This window comes from Bufo bufo, chromosome 1 (assembly GCF_905171765.1).
Source record: "Bufo bufo chromosome 1, aBufBuf1.1, whole genome shotgun sequence".
Taxonomy (NCBI): Eukaryota; Metazoa; Chordata; class Amphibia; order Anura; family Bufonidae; genus Bufo; species Bufo bufo.
Window position 1 is genome coordinate 815,522,027 of NC_053389.1, and position 21,341 is coordinate 815,543,367.

The following is a 21,341-nucleotide window of genomic DNA, read 5'->3' on the forward strand; positions in this document are numbered from 1 at the left end:
GTCTCTCAGTGTCAGGGTAAACCATTGGAGTGGATATCTTCCTGTGTATGTCCTGTCACAGCTGCTGGGCGCAGAGGTCTCCGTCGGCGAATGGTCCATGTGCTATGCACTGGGCTGTGGGCCGGGGAGACTGATGTGTTTTGTTGCAGAGCAGTGTTTTGTTGGCTGATGTATGGACGCCGGCTAGGGCCCCCGCGCAAGACGCAGATTTATTGGCTTGGCGTGGTGGATGCATTTGTTATAACAATATAATAAAAGGAACGTGCGTTTGTTGTCTCTAGTGCGCCTGATCAGCCGCTGGAGATAATGACGTTGTCCTGTAAATAAACATGCATGAGGATCATAGTAACTTTATCTGGCATTGATCACTGAGCAAGGCTGGATAAAATTAACTCCAGTGGTAATGGTAGATTATTGTATACTGTACATGTGTTTGTTAGCTGGCTAGGTTATTCTAAATGATGGTGTCTTGTCTTCCTATGTCATCACTTCCTGTATGTCATCACTTCCTGTATGTCATCACTTCCTGTATGTCATCACTTCCTGCATCCTTGTTATGGGCCGGCCCCTTTTACACCTTTTGTGAGTAAATAAAATAAACAGACTGGGCAGGGGGAAGGGGAGTTGCTCAGCAGAACTTAACATGAAAACACCTTTGGCTGACTGCGGTTTAGAGATTTGCCTTTCCTTACACAAAGCCTGATGTGAGCAGCGGATTTCTAATATTAATATTTCTACAACAAACTGAGAGATTTGCTGACATCTTGTCCTAGACATGTAGTGATTTGCTGGAGTAATAAACCAATGTTCAACTTTGTGTGTCCTGGTGGTTGGGAGAATGACAACTAACTGGAATGACAGCAGGAGGCGCACAGAGGAGAACCTCTGCATTGACGGATCATCTGATTAGAAAAACGGCGTGTAGTGATCCATTCTGTACTGTAAGTGAAAGTGGACGTCACACCCCAAGCTTAGGGCGGCAAATAGTATCTTCACAAACCATCAGAAGGTCTTCACCACATTGGGTAATGAGCCCGACAGGTGTTTCATTGGCCTTATGCCACCCCTCTCAAAGGCTATCATGGAGCACAGCAAGACAGCAATGGAGGATGACATGGAGGTCTATCCTGTTCAAGGATAGTCCAGCTTTTGTTGTGGAGGCTATGATAGTTGAAGATTGTCCTGGAGACCACGTGGGCAACTCTATGAACAGGCCTTCACAAGGGCACATCACACTGGTCTTACTTCTAGTATTATGGTGTGGGGTGGCATAATGTACAGTAGCCGGACCCCTCTAGTATTCATTTCAGATATACTAACAGCTCAGCGTTACATTGATTTGGTCGTGGCACCAGTGGTACGCCATTTCTACAAAGTGCCCCAGGATCTGTTTTTTCAACAGGACAACGCTAAGCTGCAAGTTTCTCGGGCGACTCTAAGCAGCCTGTGTGGTCTAAACGTGCCAGCATTGCCTGCAGCATCTCCGGAATTGTCTCCCATCAAGCACATCTCAGACGGACGTCATTGGTTGGCGGCAAATCTGGATGATTTGTGTGCCCAAGTGCATTCAGGGTGACAGAATATTCCTCAGACAACCGTAAATAACCTCACTAATGGCTGCCACGGCGTGTAAGTCCGTGTATCTGCACGTGGAGCTCATACTTAATACTGAAATAATTTAGATATTTTGAATATTCAATTTACATTTTTGTTATCATTTGCATATGATTAACATGTCTATCCTTCCTGGGATTTACACAATTCCATGACTTTTCCTTCTTGGTGTTGCAGTTTCAACGTTGAGTTCTGTATGTTCTTTGGTGGCAGGTGGAGGGCCTGACAACTGGAAAGCTAGGGAACTGCGATGTATAATTAGTGGTCGGACGGATTTATTTTGTATATAGTGCTGAGGTCATTGGTCGAGGTCAGTTTAAAACAAAAATTCCCTTTGTTGCAGTGAAATTCTTGCTCTGCCGGTTCTTCTAGATGGCGATTTCTTAGGCTAACCCTGCCTGAAACTGTTGCTTGCGCTATGGACCACCATTCTCCTAGTGACAGTCCATTAGTGTAGGTCAGTCACCGTCCTGAGGGGTGGGAGAGGTGAGACCCCATAAGCTATGTATGTGCTGTACCCCCTGATTACTCCACAATGTTTTTTGTGCTAATTTGGCTAATAGAAGAGGCCCCTGCCCCCTCACGTAGTGCAGTGTAATCTGCTGACGGATTACATTACGGTTACCCCTGGCGGTATTACCACCATCAGCACACGGGGGGCAGTATTTAGATCTTTAGCTTCTTTCATTGCTGGTAATTTTCCTTAACCCCTGGGCGGTGCCACAAATTGACTGTGTCGCCATTTTTGTGGTGAGCTCCTGGATGTGGTCGTACAGTTACAGTTGGTACAGGAAAGGCGATCGCACTGCCCCCCCTACCCCCAGTCATTGAACCCCTCAGATGCCACATTTATTGCTGACCGCGGCATCTGAGATAAATATTAAGGCCTTTCAGGGGTAATCTGCGGGGTTTTTTTTGCCCGCTATTTTAGGGAAAAAAAAGATTCATTACCAGGAAGGCGGCAAATCAAATTTTCCCTGAAATTCGGATCAAAGTCAATTTGTTTGTGTACATAAAGTACACATAGTTTTCATTGCTTCATGTTGTAAGGAGACACAGTAATAAATCACCCTTTGTTCACCCGCCTGACGAACGCCGTAAAAAAGAAAAAATAAACTGCACAATTATTTTTTCCCCACTTTCTAAAAATGAAACGAAAATCAATCAGAAGTTACAGAATATAAACCCCGGACTGGTGGCCATAGAAACGACAGCTTGTCCTGGAGGAAACACGCCTTCACGTGGACACTTCTCCTCCGGGTGGTAAGACGCCATAATGGGGGGGGGGGGGGGCATTTTGATGTAGACTATGCCCCGCCCTTGTTAGGCCACTCCCACAAACCAAACCCCTTTCACCTGTTTATACTCGGCCACTGTTTTTGGTTGAGGAGGATGGAGGTGAAGATCTTCTCAGGAGAGGAGTGGGCACAGGAAGGCTGTGTGTGACTGGGGTTATGGGGGGGCTCTGACTGTATGGTCTGGATGAAAGGACGGGGAATTGTTTACTCTTTTCTCCAGTATTGAAGGGGCTGTAGGACCAATAAATGTCATTTCAATATAATTCAGCAGGAAAACCGAGTTACCTCTCTCTTTACTTCATTATAATGGCGCCCCCTGGTGCTTAATCTGTATAGTAATGTGATGTCCACCTGCCCAGCTGGTCGCATCTGCTCTATTCTATTCTTCAACAGCCACCGTCTAATGCTAGAAGTTGTGAAAGTTACAGGGAGAGAGCTGCATCAGAAAGGGCACACCCATCAGCTATGATGGGGTGAGAGCTGCAGCAGAAAGGACAAATTCCTGAGCTGTGACGGAGAGAGAGCTGCAGCAGAAAGAATACACTTCTGAGTTTTGATGGGAGCGAGTAGAGAGCTGCAGCCAAAAGGACACACCCCTGAGATGTGATGTAAGAGAGCTGCTGCAGAAGGGACACACCCCCTGAGCTGACATACAAATGTATGCTATGAGGACCAGCGTTTTCTAGGTATGCCCCGGCAATATCCTTTTCTGTGTCTGCTCTGGTCATCAGTATCAGATGAGAGGGGTGTGACCCCCAGTCCTCTCACCCATCAGCTGCCAGGCCTCTTTGTATGGATGGAAGCAGAAGGCTCCGCACAGTGCACAGTTCCTGGCACCGGTGCACTGAAGCTCAGCTCCTCTGCTGCAGCACCCGGTGTATGAGACTGTCTCTCCTCAGCTCCATACACAGCTCCCTGAGGATAGATCAATGTCTGTAGCTCGGAGAACCCCTTTATATTCACTCCTATATTTTGGAGAAAGAAATTGACCTTCAAGCCTCAATGACCTGAACTGATAAGACATAAGGACAAGTAGACAACAAGGGCGAGACGGTGATCAAGACATGAACCTATGGTTTTATTTACGAAATTCAGATCCAGGTTTACATGAACCCCATAACTGGGGTGTTTTGTGCTCAACAACATTCAAACTGGACATCATTGAGAGCGGTGTCATCTTCTCTGCCTTGTGGTTCCTCCACTTTGGTTCTGATACCACAGATCCCATTATAGCAAGGATGACTCCAGCCTTCAAAAGTTCCCCAGTTGCCACCAAATCCGTTCAGAGGTTTAAAATCTGAACATAACATCTCCAAGTTGTTGGCCGCTGTGTCATCTCCATCATCCTGAGGGGGTTCAACCTGCAGCCTAAAAGCTGCTAAATATTCTTGACACCATAAAACGTAAGTCCATTGCCCCCATCTGTGGAGAAAGAACATAGTTTGGATGGTTATTTACCTAGTACTTGTCACTTCATTATCATAATAGAGATGCCTACAAGAACATGTATGATACCTACAAGAACATGTATGATGCCTACAAGAACATGTATTGTACCTGCAAGAACATGTATTGTACCTGCAAGAACATGTATGATGCCTACAAGAACATGTATGATACCTCCAAGAACATGTATTGTACCTGCAAGAACATGTATGATACCTACAAGAACATGCAGGTATCACAGAAAGATCGAAAATCTGAGTTCTAGGCGAACACTGGACGTCATACACCAATTCTTAGGCCTGCTGGAGCACTTTAGATTCAAGTCGAATTCATTCATACCCTCTAGTGTTGAGCGAACATGAATCCGAATTTCCTTGCATTTTGTGGTAATCAATACATTTTTCCTAAAATTTATACTTACCTGATCCGCTTGCTTGCGGAGAGGCTATCTGCTCCCATCTGGCTTGAAGAAAACCCTCCAAGGGACCTGTGGTGAGCCTGAAGACGTCATCACATGATCATGCTGGCCGTGCGCAGTGACATCATCACGCTCGCTGTAGGTCCTTTCGAGGTTTTTCTTCAATCAAGACGGCACAGAAGACCTCTCTGTGATCAAGCAGAGGAGGTGAGTATTATGATTTTTTTTTTTTTTAGCCCTGGATTAACCCCTTGTAAAGGACCGTTTCAGCAGACAAGGGGTTAAAATCCGTTTAGGCGATAGGCCCCTGTTGCGGAGCTTCACGGTATACCCTCAATATCTTCACTTAAATCCCCTTGTAGCTGAAGAAGCAGGTCAATATCCAAGAGACAATTTCCCCAGTGACTGGACGACACACAGTTTGGGAGTCAACTGACTTTACTAGGCATGCGCACATGGTGTCAAACCGCCAACAGCCTCATTTACATACAATACATAGATTACTATGGTACAAGGAAAAGTGGGGTCAGACAATAGCAAGGGCTGAGACAACACCCTGCTGGGGAAACAATGGGACAGAAAAAGGGGGGAGGTGAAGAGGTACAGACAAGAAAGACATTCTGTAAGTGGCTAGGTTTGCCACAATGCTCCCCCAGAACCAAGCCGGCATACACAGTCTGATCCCAACGGATCGGCTTGGGGATGTCCGGAGGAGTACTCACAGATCACTTTTCAAGTTCAGTTTGTCTGGATAACCCGTCGGCGTTGCCATTTTGCTTCCCAGGGCGGTAGTGGATGGTAAAGTCAAAAGGCTGCAGCGCCAAACTCCAGCGCAGCAGCCGGGCATTGTCTCCTGACACCCTGTTCAGCCACACCGACGGGTTGTGATCTGTGAGTAAGGAAAAGGGTTGTCCGTACAAATAGGGCTGCAGCTTTTTAAGGGCCCACACCACGGCCAGGCATTCTTTTTCTATGGCGGCGTAGCTTACTTCCCGGGGTAAAAGTTTTCTGCTTAAGTAAGCCACTGGATGCTCGCCGCCATCTTCTCCGACTTGGCTCAGTACTGCCCCCAATCCAAACATAGAAGCGTCTGTGTGGACGAGAAAGCGTTTACTTGGATCAGGGGCGGCAAGTACAGGTGAATTCACAAGAGCCGTTTTTAGTTGCTGGAATGCCTGCTCACACTCTGGGGTCCAGACTACTATCTTAGGGAGATTCTTGCGGGTCAAATCGGTGAGGGGTTTGGCCAGGGTACTGTAGTTGGGTACAAATTTACGGTAGTATCCTGCGGTACCTAGGAATGCCAGTACTTGAGTTTTGGTACGAGGGGTTGGCCATTTGGCTACAGCCTCTACCTTAGCCGGTTCGGGTTTTTGTTGGCCGCTCCCTACCCGGTGTCCTAGGTATTGGACTTCTGCCATCCCTATATGGCACTTACTGGGCTTCAGAGTTAATCCTGCCTCCCTAATACGGTCTAGTTCGGCTCCTATGTGGGTCAGGTGTTCAGTCCAGGAGTGGCTGAAGATCGCTATATCATCTAGATAGGCACAAGCGTACTCCTGGAACCCATCCAATAGCCGATCCACCATCCTCTGAAAAGTAGCCGGAGCATTTTTCATCCCGAATGGCATGACCTTAAACTGGTACAGGCCAAACGGGGTGACAAACGCCGACTTAGGGATGGCGTCTTCGGCTAGGGGAATCTGCCAATACCCCTTACAAAGATCTATTGTGGTGAGGTATTGGCCCCTGGCCATTTTGTCCAGGAGCTCGTCTATCCGGGGCATAGGGTAGGCATCGGATACGGTCTTATCATTAAGCCTCCGGTAGTCTACGCAGAAGCGGGTAGTCCCATCCCGCTTCGGCACCAGAACTACTGGGGAGGCCCAAGGGCTTTCAGAGTGCTCTATGACTCCTAGTTGTAGCATTTCTTCAATTTCCTTGCGCATATTATCCTTTACGGATTCAGGTATGCGGTAAGGAGGTTGGCGGATAGGGGTCTGCCCTGGTGTTTCTACTCTGTGGGTGGCTAACGGGGTGTACCCGGGGAGATTAGAAAAAGTGGTTCCCTTTTCCCTTATTAGACTATGAGCCTGCGCCCTTTCCTGGGGACTCAGCCGTTCACCTAACTGAACCTCTTCCAGGTCCTCTTTCTGGCCCTCTTTCTCTAGGAGATCTGGGAGAGGTAAATTGTCAAAGTCCTCTGCGGCAGAGGCACAAATAGCGGTCACCTCTTCTATGCGCTCGTAGTAGGGCTTCAGCATGTTCACATGGAGCATGCGTCTGCCCCCTGCTCCAGCGCACGGGCCGATCACATAGGTAGTATCGCAGATTTGCTCCACCACCTTGTATGGGCCCTGCCAGGAGGCCTGCAGCTTGTCATTAGGGACTGGCCGTAGGATTAACACCTTCTGCCCGACCTGAAAGCTGCTGTCCCTGGCCCCCTTATCGTACCATCTGCGCTGTCGTTGTTGGGCCGCTTGGAGGTTAGCACGTGCCGTCTGGGTCAGAGCCTCCAAGCGTTCCCTAAACTCCAGCACGTATGGGACAATAGGGGTACCATTCGTAGTTACCCCTCCCTCCCAGTGTTCTCTGATAAGGTCTAAGGGACCCCTCACTCTCCTCCCGAACAATAATTCAAAAGGGGAGAATCCCGTGGATTCTTGGGGTACTTCCCTATAGGCAAAGAGCAAGTGGGGCAAAAACCGTTCCCAGTCTTTTTGAGTGTCTATGAACGTGCGGATCATCTGTTTAAGTGTTCCGTTAAACCGTTCACAGAGCCCGTTGGACTGGGGGTGGTAGGCGGAGTTTAAGATCGGTTTCACCCCACACACTTTCCAGAGTTGGTGGGTGACCTCTGCAGTGAACTGGGTGCCCCTATCCGAAATAATCTCCTGGGGAAATCCCATACGGGAGAATATTCGCATAAGGGCATCGGCTATAGTCTCTGCATGTACATTGGTCAACGCCACTGCCTCTGGGTATCTAGTGGCGTAGTCCACTACGGTCAAGATGTATTTCTTGCCGGAGGGACTGGGTTTCGCTAGGGGTCCTATTATGTCTACAGCTACTCTACTGAAGGGTTCTTCAATTATGGGCAGGGATCTGAGTTTGGCTTTATAGCGATCCCCTCTCTTCCCTACCCTCTGGCAGGTATCGCACGTTTGACAGTATTGTCTAATATCCTTTGAGATACCTGGCCAGAAGAAGTTCTGCGTCAGCCGATGTTTCGTTCGGCTGATTCCTAAATGTCCTGATAATGATATATCGTGCGCGATGCGCAGCAACTCTTGTCTATACTTTCGGGGTACCACTAACTGCTTAGTGGGCACGGGTATGGACCCTGCTACTACCTTCTCTGCATAGTGGTATATGAGACCTTTGTCCCAAGCATATCTCCCTCCCTCCAACCCTCCTTGGTCCTTGTTTATCCTATCTTTATATACCTGCAGGGAGGTACACCTCACTGCCAAATTCCAGGGGGGCATCCCAGGGGAGAATAGGAGGGGTGTGTGGCATATTGTTTACCTGAGCCTCAGTGTGATGGGATGGAGCCGTGGTGCGTGTTTGCTGCCGGGTAACAACCGGGTAGGCCTCTTGGATAGTTGGTTGAGGGACAAAAGCAGAGGTGAGCTCCCCCAAGTCGTTGCCCAAAATAACATCAGCGGGCAAATCCTGCATAATTCCCACCTCCACGTTTCCATGCCCTGCCCCCCAATTCAAATGCACCTTGGCAGTGGGAACTTTGTAAATTGCTCCCCCTACCACCCGTACAGCTACACAGTCTCCCGTGAGGGTGTGCTTAGGCACCAAATGATTTTGGACCAGGGTTAACGTGGCCCCAGAGTCACGTAATCCTTGTATACTCTTCCCCTCCATGTGTACCACCTGGCGGTGCCCTTGGCGGTTGTCTGAGGCGGCTTGTATGGGGTTTACCTCGTGTAGGATCCCCAGAGGCTCTTCTTTTGAGGTGACTGTGGATGTTGGGAGCACAGATTCTCTTTGGCAGCAGTGTACTGCAGCCCGATTGGGGGGAGGAGGACCCTGGTGGTTCCAGTTCTGGCGAGGTCGGTTACGTGGGCAGTCTCTCTGGATGTGCCCCTGTTGGTTGCAGGTGTGGCAGCGGATCGGTGGTCGGGTATTGTACCTAGCAGGGTACGGGTTGTGGCTCGCGGCTGGTCGTGGGTGAGCCAAGGTAGTCACTGCTGGCAGAGGGGTGGTAGATCCAAACGTGGTCCAGTGTGGTGTGCGTTGATCTAGCCTGGTGTCTTGGAACTCGTCAGCTAGCTTGGCTGCCTCTGGTAGGGTACGGGGTTTGCGATCTCGTACCCAATTTTGAAGTTCTGTGGTTAGTCCATTAAAAAACTGCTCCATTACTATTAACTGGAACATCTCTTCCATAGTGGTGACCCGTGCCGCTTCCATCCACCCCTTGGCGGCTCGTTGTAGTCGGTGTGCCCATTCAGTGTGTGAGTCTTTTGTTTGTTTCTTGATGTCCCGGAATTTGAGTCGGTATGCCTCAGAGGTAATGGCATACCGTGCTAGGATGGCTTGTTTGACTTTGGGATAATTCCTGATGTCTTCGTCTGGGACGGTCCGGTATGCCTCTGCGGCGCGGCCTGACAATCTACCTGCCAGCAGGGGTACTTGGTCGGCTGGGCTGATGTCGTGTAGCTGGCACGACCTTTCGAAATCCTGTAGGTATTCGTTAATATCACTTTCTCCTTCTGTGTAATTTTTAAAAGCTTGGTAGGGAATCTTAGCTTTTCCCTGGGTAGTGCTGGTGGGCGCTGGGGCTCCTTCCCTGACTCGCTGAATAGCGTTTTGCTTCACTACAATGTACTCGTGTACATCTGCGATCAGTCTTTCCAGTGTCTCCATGGAGGGGGTGTTTGGGTAAAAAGCTAACCTGCTATTGAGCTCTCTTGTAAATTCTGTTGGCTCTGTCTCCTGTGGAGCTGCCGCAGTGGTCGCTCTGTCCCCCTCCATGAGTTCGGCCACCAGAGTAGCTTTGGTTTTGTTGCTGGCTATTCTTCCCCTTGCTTCCAATAATTCCTTTAACGTAGTTCGTTTCAATGTTGCATAATTCGTCTCCATTCACCGTTCGTTCGAATGACTGCACATATTCTCGAACTCCGGTATATCCGAATGGCTGTTTTAACAAACTGCTGCTTTGCTGTGCTGCAAGGCTTGTATCCCGCCGCTTGCCACCAATTGTTGCGGAGCTTCACGGTATACCCTCAATATCTTCACTTAAATCCCCTTGTAGCTGAAGAAGCAGGTCAATAACCAAGAGACAATTTCCCCAGTGACTGGACGACACACAGTTTGGGAGTCAACTGACTTTACTAGGCATGCGCACCTGGTTTCAAACTGCCAACAGCCTCATTTACATACAATACATAGATTACTATGGTACAAGGAAAAGTGGGGTCAGACAATAGCAAGGGCTGATGGGAGGTTGAGGGGGGACATTGCAGCTATTTTACACAGGTCTCCCAGTGTCCCTGAGACAACACCCTGCTGGGGAAACAATGGGACAGGAAAAGGGGGGAGGTGAAGAGGTACAGACAAGAAAGACATTCTGTAAGTGGCTAGGTTTGCCACAGCCCCTTTCTGAGAGACAGGCACAGCTACTGCAGAACACCAAACTCCCGAACTGGATTCAAAATAGCACTTCAAACTGGAACCTCATGAATAGCTGCTAGCAGACGAACAGGAATCAGCTTACACTCCTGGCAATCAGTCTCTAACAGCATACAGTGGATCCCCCCAATAACGAGACAAGGCTCCGTGTTGAGGGTCAAGCAGTGGTCTGAGGTGCTGGCACACCCAGCCTGGTTTTTATTACAGTTGTTGCAAATACAGGTCCGCCCACAGGGTTTTGAAATACAACCAATCAATATGTTACAACACATACAATGTAAGTACAGCAACCAATCGTTCACGCCCCTAGGGGACCAGAAGGGAGACTGTGACACAGGACAGATATGTAGCAATTCAGGATACACAGAGACAATACATCCCTACAATGCATCATGGTTTCCTCCTCTCTGCCCTGGAGACACCCGAGGAGTAATCCAATTATCTCTCAAGACAAAGGGAAATCACCAATACACATGTGGGGACAACAGGACAGAAATCACCATTTAAACAGACAATGTCACAACCCTTTTCAATACACAGACATTTAACATCCCAAAATGGCACGAATTAGACCAGGAGTTCAAGTTAGTTCGAGTCCTTTGTGAACAAATGAGGCCTGGCTGATGAGGGGGCCCATAATCCTGGGGCAAGAGGCCAGCAGCCAGGCCCCTCCAAAACCCAGTGGCGAGGTTGGTTTCGCCACACATCTCCCCCTCCCAGGGAAGACTAACCAGGTACCTGACCTCACGGTCAGTACCTGAGTTAGTCTGGCAGTCCACCCACAACCCAATACTGGACCTGTTGGATTTGGTAGCCTGTCTCTGTCCAGTGAGTCCACCAAGGTTATGTTGGTAGCTGGTACTCCCGGTCTCTGTGTTGCTCCCTGGCTTGGAGTGGAGGTTGCTTTGTGGGCAGGGATCAGCGGTACTCTGCCCTGGTGCCAGCGTTACCATGGAAGAAGCCTGGTTGGAGCCTGGTTGTTGGACGGGGAGACCGACTGTCTCTACCCCCTGTGCTGTAAGTGCAGAGACCACGGTCCCATCTGCACTGTTGTGGGGCTTACTGTCTCCCCCTGGTGCGTTAAGCTGCGGCTGGGGAGAGGGGGTAATGAGCTCCTCTCCCATACATACTTCCAGCCGCTGGGGAGGGCGACCGACCGTCTCCGCTCCCAATACAGTGTCCTGCTGCTGGGGAAAGGAGACTGGGCTCTCTATTCCCTGCTGGACACTCTGCCGCTGTTGGACAGGACCGACTGTCTCTGCCCCCTGTAACTCCGCCTGCCGCTGGGGAATGGAGACTGGGCTCCCAATTCCCAATAAATCACATGGCCGCTGGAGAATGGAGACTGGGCTCCCAATTCCCTGTACATCACACGGCCGCTGGGGAATGGAGACTGGGCTCCCAATTCCCGGCACATCACTCGGCCGCTGGGGAATAGAGACTGGCCTCCCAATTCCCAAAAAATCATGCTGCTGCTGGGGGGCAGGAACAACTACCTCTGCCCCCTGTAACTCAGCCTGCCGCTGGGGAGGGAGGACGCTGCTCTCCTCTCCCTGCATTTCACACTGCCTTCCCGGCATATCACCCTGCTGCTGGGGGGCAGGAACAACTACCTCTGCCCCCTGTAACTCAGCCTGCCGCTGGGGAGGGAGGACGCTGATATCCTCTCCCTGCACTTCACACTGCCGCTGGGGAATGGAAACTGGGCTCCCAATTCCCTTCAGGACCGGTGGAGAGACCTCGGTCCCATCTCTACCGGCCACCTGGGGTCCTTCCCAGTAACACTCTATAATATCTGCCCAGCTGAATGGGTCTGTCACCTTACTGTCCTGCTGAGCCTTCCCAATGGAGTGGAAGAGATCTCGGTAGTCCTGCTCCAGTTCCCACTCCAGGGTTGCTAGGTGAGCCAGGTCTTGCTCTACCTCATGGGGGTCATCCCACTCATGCCTAGCCTCCCTCTCATAGAAAATGTCCTGAAGTCTGCAAAGGACTCCCATAAAAAGCCAGCTCCATCAAACTCCTCTCCCTCTGGCTTGTCATGTTCGGCTGTCCAGGGTATATACTGTGCCATATACCACCAAAGCGCCTGATAGGCATCCTCCAGCCATAGCTCCTGCCATACCCGGTGCTCTAGTTCCTTCACCCATTCCTCCAGGGGCTGCTCTCCCAGGAAGGGCATCCGCAGGGCCACTTGCTTCTGCAACCGCTGCTCTTCACTGGGGAGACTCTCACCCCGCTGGTATTGTACATTATCCAGGGTCTGGTACCAGATGCCTTTCCTTAATGCATCCCGGCCCTCCATGTCCTCCTCCTCGTATAATACTGCTGGTTCCATCCTGTTGCTTTTAGGGTCGCTGTACTGGGACATCCCTTAAATTGTAGAATCCACAGAAATGGTGTCTCCTGTAGCTGTCCTTCTGGCTGTAGGAACGATCCCGCCGCTTGCCACCAATGTAACGGACCGTTTCAGCAGACAAGGGGTTAAAATCAGTTTAGGCGATAGGCCCCTTTCTGAGAGACAGGCACAGCTACTGCAGAACACCAAACTCCCGAACTGGATACAAAATAGCACTCCAAACTGGAACCTCACGAATAGCTGCTAGCAGACGAACAGGAATCAGCTTACACTCCTGGCAATCAGTCTCTAACAGCATACAGTGGATCCCCCCAATAACGACACAAGGCTCCGTGTTGAGGGTCAAGCAGTGGTCTGAGGTGCTGGCACACCCAGCCTGGTTTTTATTACAGTTGTTGCAAATACAGGTCCGCCCACAGGGTTTTGAAATGTAACATATTGATTGGTTGTAACACATACAATGTAAGTACAGCAACCAATCGTTCACGCCCCTAGGGGACCAGAAGGGAGACTGCGACACAGGACAGATATGTAGCAATTCAGGATACACAGAGACAATACATCCCCACAATGCATCATGGTTTCCTCCTCTCTGCCCTGGAGACACCCGAGGAGTAATCCAATTATCTCTCAAGACAAAGGGAAATCACCAATACACATGTGGGGACAACAGAACAGAAATCACCATTTAAACAGACAATGTCACAACCTTTTTCAATACACAGACATTTAACATCCCAAAATGGCACGAATTAGACCAGGAGTTCAAGTTTGTTTGAGTCCTTTGTGAACAAATGAGGCCTGGCTGATGAGGGGCCCATAATCCTGGGGCAAGAGGCCAGCAGCCAGGCCCCTCCAAAACCCAGTGGCGAGGTTGGTTTCGCCACACCCCTGAACTGTGAGTCTTGGAAGCCACGAAAGGCATTGAATGTGGCATCTGAGGGGTTAAATGATCATGGGGGGGGGGGGCATGATCGGCGTTTCCCATCATTGTGCCCGCTCTATACAATGAAAAGTGATTTGTGACGAAGTACCGCGAAGCTGACAAATTTTTCAAAACTTCGCTCATGTCTAATATCCCACCGTTGGACTGAGGTCGCTGGGGCCCACCAGAGGAAACGATTCTGTGGGGCCCACCAGAGGAAATTATTCTGTGGGGCCCACCAGAGGAAATGATTCTGAGGGCCTGTAAGATGGAGAAACAGCCACTGATTCTTGAATGCTGTTTCTGAGACTGTCATTCTGTTTTTCTGCCACAAGAGGCTGCTGTTTCCCCACACAGCGAAGTTACTGCCGGATCTAGATATGTAAAACAGATGATGACTCATGCTGCTGCGTGCCAGAGAGAGGGGAGATGGTGACATGAGGAGACATGTTTGTGCAGAGGCTGAGGATCCAGTGCCATCCTCAGGTCTGTGGGACTTGAAGTGGTCAAAGTGACTGATGCCTGTCAGCAATGCAGATGTTGCCAAGGGAGAAAGGATCGGTTCCCGGAAGGTCAGTTGGACCGTGGAATGTGGTTACAGACCCTGTGAGGCCTCATGGTGGATGGAAGGACCTGCGAGTTGGTGTAAGTCCCCATCGGATAAGGACCAGGCCAGGGTCAGCGATAGAGAGAGAGATGGGTCCCGGAAGGCTGGAAGAGCTGTGAAACGGTTGGAGTTACCAGGAGAGGTGGAGTTGTTCAGCTTGGAGAAGAAGAAGTCTGCCATTTTGTGAGCTGCATGAGAGAACCGTGTGGATCCGGATTCTGTTCGCAGGAATGAGTATCGGCGTCAGGAAGCTGATCGGAACAGAGGGTCAGAGTACAGGTTCTGCAGGGTCACATATTGTGGCAGGGACTTTCTGTCTGGAGCAACCAGTACACATAGGACATACCCAGGTCAGTGACTTAGCGGCACGGTTATTGACTTGTAGGCTCTGCCGTGTGCGCCAGCGCTCAGGTCCGTTACCCTGTGGCACAGTATCGACTTGTGGGCTCTGCTGTGTGCGCCAGCGCTCAGGTCCGTTACCCTGTGGCACAGTATCGACTTGTGGGCTCTGCTGTGTGCGCCAGCGCTCAGGTCCGTTACCCTGTGGCACAGTATCGACTTGTGGGCTCTGCTGTGTGCGCCAGCGCTCAGGTCCGTTACCCTGTGGCACAGTATCGACTTGTGGGCTCTGCTGTGTGCGCCAGCGCTCAGGTCCGTTACCCTGTGGCACAGTATCGACTTGTGGGCTCTGCTGTGTGCGCCAGCGCTCAGGTCCGTTACCCTGTGGCACAGTATCGACTTGTGGGCTCTGCTGTGTGCGCCAGCGCTCAGGTCCGTTACCCTGTGGCACAGTATCGACTTGTGGGCTCTGCTGTGTGCGCCAGCGCTCAGGTCCGTTACCCTGTGGCACAGTATCGACTTGTGGGCTCTGCTGTGTACGCTGCTTTGGGTCCGGTTATTTTTGTTGGGCTGTTAGCGTGACTCTGAGCCTGGGGTATAGGGTATTCTGGACACTCCACTGTTGCTACACTACAAGGCCACTCCAGCGTCCAGGCTGGGAGTACTCAGGGCACGTGAACAGTGTCATTTGGGGGCAAGAGAAAGGAATGTGACGTGTTGTTTTCATTGTATTTGTACGATTCTGTGGGGCCCACCAGAGGAAACGATTCTGTGGGGCCCACTAGAGGAAACGATGTAAAAGATGTAAAAAAATATTAATAAATTCATACTTACTCTCATCCTTTTGTTCGCGTAGAGCCAGCCGCCGCCATCTTGATTGTAGATCCAGTGTGAAATCTCACGCGGCCCGTGATGACGTCATCACGTCGGCAGGCATGGAGACATCATACGTCACTGCACATGGGATATCATGCAAGATCTTCAATCAGGATGGCGGCGGCCGGCTATTCGCGCTCAAAAGGATGAGGGTAAGTAGGATTTTAATTTTTTTTAACGCCATTCAGGTAAAATCTATTCGTTACCACAAAGCAGAAGCAAATTTGCCGTCACGGCGAATTGAATTTTCCCTGAAATTCGGATCAAAGTTCAGTTTGTGGACTACGATTCGCTCAACACTAAACATCACACTTTGGCCTCATGCACACGACCGTGGTGTGTTTTGCGGTCCGCAAATCACAGATCCGCAAAACACGGATGGTGTCCGTGCGCGGTCCACAATTTGCGGAACGGCACGGATAGCCTTTAATATAAATGCTTATTCTTGTCTGCAAAGCGGGGACAAGAATAGGACATGTTATATTTTTTTAACGGGGCCACGAAACGGAGCAACGGATGCGGACGGCACACGGAGTGCTGCCCACACCCTTTGCGGCCCCATTAAAGTGAATGGGTCCGCATCCGAGCCGCCCAAATGGATGCGGACCAAAACAACGGCCGTGTGCATGAGGCTTTTTCCCGACTTTTCTGGTGGAGGAGGTGGAACTGATAAAATATCGGCCCCTCGCTCTGTTTGAGGAGGTTGGTGAAATAAAGCGCGGTCATTTTCCTGATCATTCCCTCTCCCACGAGGCCCTCACCCCATTCTAAGATCCCCCCCCCACCCCATTCCTGAGATGCCACCAGCAGACACCTATGATGGTGGCTTATATCAAGTGAGAATTAGAGGACCAGGCTTTCTGAAGTCTCACATGCCTGGCCCTAATTTCCTCAGACATCTGCTGCTGGTGGACAGGGCTGGCCTTAGGTGTTCAGGCGCCCTGTGAGAGCTAATCTCGTGGCGCCCCGCCCCGGTTCACCTAAACATACACAAAGAGGAAAACAATCTTTGTAACAAACAGTTTTCTTTAAATACAGATAATTTAAGTGCAAAAAAGTACAATCATACCCAGTGTCACCCAGAGCCAGTCCCCTGCCCCCCTTAATCATACCCAGTGACTGTCACGGTGTCACCCACCTTAGGCTACTTTCACACTAGCGTTCGGGGTTCTGCTTGTGAGCTCCGTTTGAAGGCTCTCACAAGTGGCCCCGAACGGATCCGTCCAGCCCCAATGCATTCTGAGTGGACGCGGATCCGCTCAGAATGCATCAGTATGGCAGCGTTCAGCCTCCGCTCAGCTCAGCAGGCGGACACCTGAACGCAGCTTGCAGCGTTCGGGTGTCCGCCTGGCCGTGCGGAGGCAAACGGATCCGTCCAGACTTACAATGTAAGTCAATGGGGACGGATCAGTTTGAAGTTGACACAATATGGCTCAATTTTCAAACGGATCCGTCCCCCATTGACTTTAAAGTCTGGACGGATCCGTCTGAAGCTACTTTCACACTTAGAAATTTTTCTAAGTTATAATGCAGACGGATCCGTTCTGAACGGATCCAAACGTCTGCATTATAGGAGCGGATCCGTCTGAGCAGACATCAGACGGACCCGCTCTGAACGCTAGTGTGAAAGTAGCCTTATCCAGTCCTCTGCCCCCTTAATCATACCCAGTGTCTGTCACCCTTATCCAGTCCTCTGCCCCCTTAATCATACCCAGTGTCTGTCACCCTTATCCAGTCCTCTGCCCCCTTAATCATACCCAGTGTCTGTCACCCTTATCCAGTCCTCTGCCCCCTTAATCATACCCAGTGTCTGTCACCCTTATCCAGTCCTCTGCCCCCATTTAAAGAAAGATATTTGGTAACAAAAAAAAAAAAAAAAAAAAGGGAGTACCGCCCCATACCTGTTACATCCAGTGACATCTCCTGTGATGTAGACTTTCCTCAGCATCTTCAGTCGGAGATAGGACCATCATGATACCTTCTTTCAGCCGCGTCTCGTCTGTAGAGTTTCACAGAAAATGTTTTAGATTCCTCACTTTACTATCATCCTCAGATAACAGACCTTCCCTCCCCCGTAGTGCCCATAACTATAATACCCTCTGTATAATTATAATATATACTGGCCCCTTTATATTATTATTATTGTATTATAGTAATAATTATGCCCCCCCTTCAGCCCCTCCAGCATACAGTCCCATGTAAGATACAACCTTCCCCCTGCCTTCAGCCCCTCCAGCATACAGTCCCATGTAAGACACATTACTTCCCTGCCTTCATCCCCTCCAGCATACAGTCCCATGTAAGACACATTACTTCCCTGCCTTCATCCCCTCCAGCATACAGTCCCATGTAAGACACATTACTTCCCTGCCTTCATCCCCTCCAGCATACAGTCCCATGTAAAATACATCACTCCCCGCCTTCAGCCCCTCCAACATACAGTCCTATGTAAATAATATCACACTCCCTCTCTTTGCCGTCTGCCTTCAGCCCCTCCAGCATACAGTCCCATGTAAGATACATCACACCCCTGCCTTCCAGTCCTTCTTGCACAGTCCCATGTAAAATGCATCACTCCCCCTGCCTTCAGCCCCTTTAGCATACAGTCCCATGTAAGATACATCACTTTCCTGCCTTAGCCCCTCCAGCATACAGTCCCATGTAAGATACATCACTTTCCTGCCTTAGCCCCTCCAGCATACAGCCCTATGTAAAATAATATCACCCCCTTGCCTTCAGCCTCTCCAGCATACAGTCCCATGTAAATAATATCACCCCAACTACCCTCTCTTCAGACCCCTCTAACATACAGTCTCCAGTACAAAGATGATTCCTTCTCCCTTCAGCCCCTGCAAAAAGCCCCCCAAGTAAAAATAACAGTCACTATTCTCCTCCACATACTGACCTGCAGACTTTGCTCCTGCTCTGCAGAATCTCCTGCACATCTTTAGGTCCCGCCCCCTGGATGATGAGACTCCGCCTCTTCCCCTGACATCATACCTCCTAGGATCAACTACATTCTACACACTATGCTCGCTCTACTGCCTCATAGGCTTCAGGCCACTAGCCTGAAGCCTATGAGGAAGAACGGAGGGGACTGGAGCCATAGGCTCCCATGATCCTCATTTTAGTGTTTGCTGCCTGGCGCCCCCTGCAATTTTGCACCCAATCTCGGCTCAGGTCGGGCCGGCCGGCTGCTGTAGCCTGTAGAGACCGACTGCGAGCTGTGTCGGCCGCAGGGCGCCCCTGTTGACATGGCGCCCTGTGCGGCCGCACAGCTCGCACACCCCAAAGGCCGGCCCTGCTGGTGGAGAGTCAGGACACTGCTACATTCAGTAGATGGATGGCCTGTCCCAGTGAGATTGGAAGGACGTGTGGCCTCATCTATGCATGGGTGCTTCCCAATCTGTCCTCATCGGTCACTATGCCTGTGCCCCAGCTCAGCTCCTTCAGAAGTGACCTGGACATGAGCGAGGACGGGGTGACAAAGATGTGTTTAATAAGACAGTTGTGTGGACTTACGGTGATACTCTAGATGTAATCATTCCTGCAGGAGACCCGTTTAGGTATTCACAGAGCAGTCCGATTCCATTCAGGGCGGTGTCATCTCCTGGTCCTTGTGATGCTTCCACCTGAATACACAAAAAAAGGGGGTTAGTCAGCACCTCCCAGTGCGCAGGTGCACCTGAATACAGACACATATGTAAACATAGCTTTATATGACAACCACGAATACAGGGAAAACTGGCCAATAGATCCTCCACCAACCACTGCTGCTGCCATCCCACCATGAACACTTCTTCCTCCTGACACCCATTATGACCATCTGCTACATGACAACTATAGATGTCAATCTATCCCATGTCTTTTAGCGGAAGACATAGCACCAAGATCTAGGAATACCCATTATTGAGCCCCCAGATCTTCAGAGATTTCTTACTGTACCTTTAGGTTAAATCCTACGGCCCGAGAGTTAGAAGGACATCGCTCTACATCTCCCCAGGTGCCCCATTTGCCGCCATTAGCAACTGAAATCCACTCTCCGTAGCTCAATGCTGCCTGTATTAGTAATAGCACTGCAACCGAGGACCACATCTTCTGGACTGAACGTCAGGTCACCTTCACAAGTGGTGGAGACCTCATGTCCAGGTGTGAATTTATAGCCAGGCTACAACGTGGCACCAGGACTGTTTTTTCTTTAGGACAACCTCTTCATGATGGTGTTTCCTGTAGTTGTCTAAGTTAATTATTTAATTAAGGGTAGGATGGGGGGGGGGGGGGGTATTGTTCTAGAAACTTAACATAGAGAGGAGGAAGATGAGGGAAGTAAATGTATTCAGACGAGTAGATAAGTCTTACAATTCGAACGCTGACCATTCATAGTGGATGATAGTGTTGATTTGATTTGGCTGCTTCGTGGATTTTTACAAAAAAAGTTCACTTTGTGGCAAATTACTTCGTTATGAAGCGCATTTCTTTGAAAATAGCGGGTACAATGGACAAGGTCCTTGATCCAAGGCTGCCGCACATAAGTTCCTATGGAGCCCCTGCCTGGGGCAATGCTAATACATTGGGGTCTATGAGAGAATCAATCTGATAAGTGCGTGTTCAAGTCTATGGGAAGTTGAAATAAATAAATAAATGTTTTTAAAAATGTAAAAAAATATTAAAATTCAAATCACCTTCCTTTTCCCCAAATCAAAATACATAAACAATAAAAAAAAATATACCCACCATGGGCCTCTCTGTGTGTGAGAACGCCCGTACTATTAAAATATAAAAATATCCCATACGGCAAAATGGAAAAAAAAATAGTTTTTTTGGTCGCTTTACCTCCCGCAAAATATTGAATAAAAAGTGATAAAAAATTTGTACACATCCCAATATGGTATCACTGAAAAGTACAGATCTAACCACAAAAAATGAGCCGTCATACCGCTCCGCGCACATAGCTACAAAAAAGTTATCGGGGTCAAGTTTTTATTCTTTATTCAGTATTAAACAGTATAAAACCTACAGAATACAAGAGTGGTATCACCGTAATCGTACTGACCCGGGGATGAAAGTAACTGGTCCGTTTTACCACACAGGGAACGCCATAAAAACAAAACACAGAAAACTGGCGGAATTGCTTTTTTTTTTTTCAAATTTCACCCCATATGGAATTTTTTTCCAGCTCCCCATTACATCGTAGTCAATATTAAGTGGTGCCATTAGAAAGTACAACGTGTCCTGTAAAAAATAAGTCCTGATACGGCGATAAAATAAAACAGTTGTGGCTCCGGGAAGACAGGGGGTGGAAAATGAAAACGCAAAAAATGTTTGGCGTTGTGTCGGTATTCGCCTGGACCATCATCTACTTGTCTAAATGAGCCTTAAAGGGCATCTGTCAGCAGTTTTGTACCTATGACACCAGCGGACCTGTTACATGTGCACTTGGCAGCTGAAGACATCTGTGTCGGTCCCATGTTCATATGTGCCCGCATTGCTGAGGAAAATGTTTTAATATATGCAAATGAGCCTCTAGGAGCAACGGGGGCGTTACCATTGCACCTAGAGTCTAGGCTGCACCCTCTGCACTGTCAGTGACTTTAGAAGTAGTCAGGGTCAGGTGTGATCATGTTTTCACTGCCAGGCCCTGTCAAATTGCAGAGAGAGCAGAGCCCCTAGGAGTATTGGTATATATTAAAACATCATTTTTCTCAGCAGTGCGGACAAACATGAACATGGGACCAACACAGATGTCTTCAGCTGCCAAGTGCACATGTAACAGGTCAGCCGGTGTCATAGGTACAAAACTGCTGACAGATGCCCAA

General features: G+C 49.5%; 1 protein-coding gene across 1 annotated transcript; it reads right to left on the reverse strand.

Annotated features, from left to right (window-relative positions):
• Positions 1 to 3,961: 3,961 nt before the first annotated feature.
• Positions 3,962 to 19,670, reverse strand: LOC120986615 (vitelline membrane outer layer protein 1 homolog). The gene is made up of 3 exons (XM_040415273.1): positions 19,471 to 19,670; positions 19,048 to 19,157; positions 3,962 to 4,334 (listed from the first exon to the last, which is right to left on the reverse strand). The coding sequence occupies exons 1-3, from the start codon at positions 19,618 to 19,620 to the stop codon at positions 4,049 to 4,051; spliced, it is 546 nt and encodes a 181-aa protein (XP_040271207.1). The 5' UTR covers positions 19,621 to 19,670; the 3' UTR covers positions 3,962 to 4,048.
• Positions 19,671 to 21,341: the final 1,671 nt, after the last annotated feature.

Bases quoted from the DNA above. Each gene is read 5' to 3' on its own strand.
- LOC120986615 (XM_040415273.1), bottom strand. From the start codon at position 19,620: ATGTGGTCCTCGGTTGCAGTGCTATTACTAATACAGGCAGCATTGAGC. The intron at 19,158-19,470 runs GTACAGTAAGAA...TTGTGTATTCAG, and splicing joins CCGTAGGATTTAACCTAAAG to GTGGAAGCATCACAAGGACC. The intron at 4,335-19,047 runs GTAAGTCCACAC...CTTTCTCCACAG, and splicing joins ATTACATCTAGAGTATCACC to ATGGGGGCAATGGACTTACG.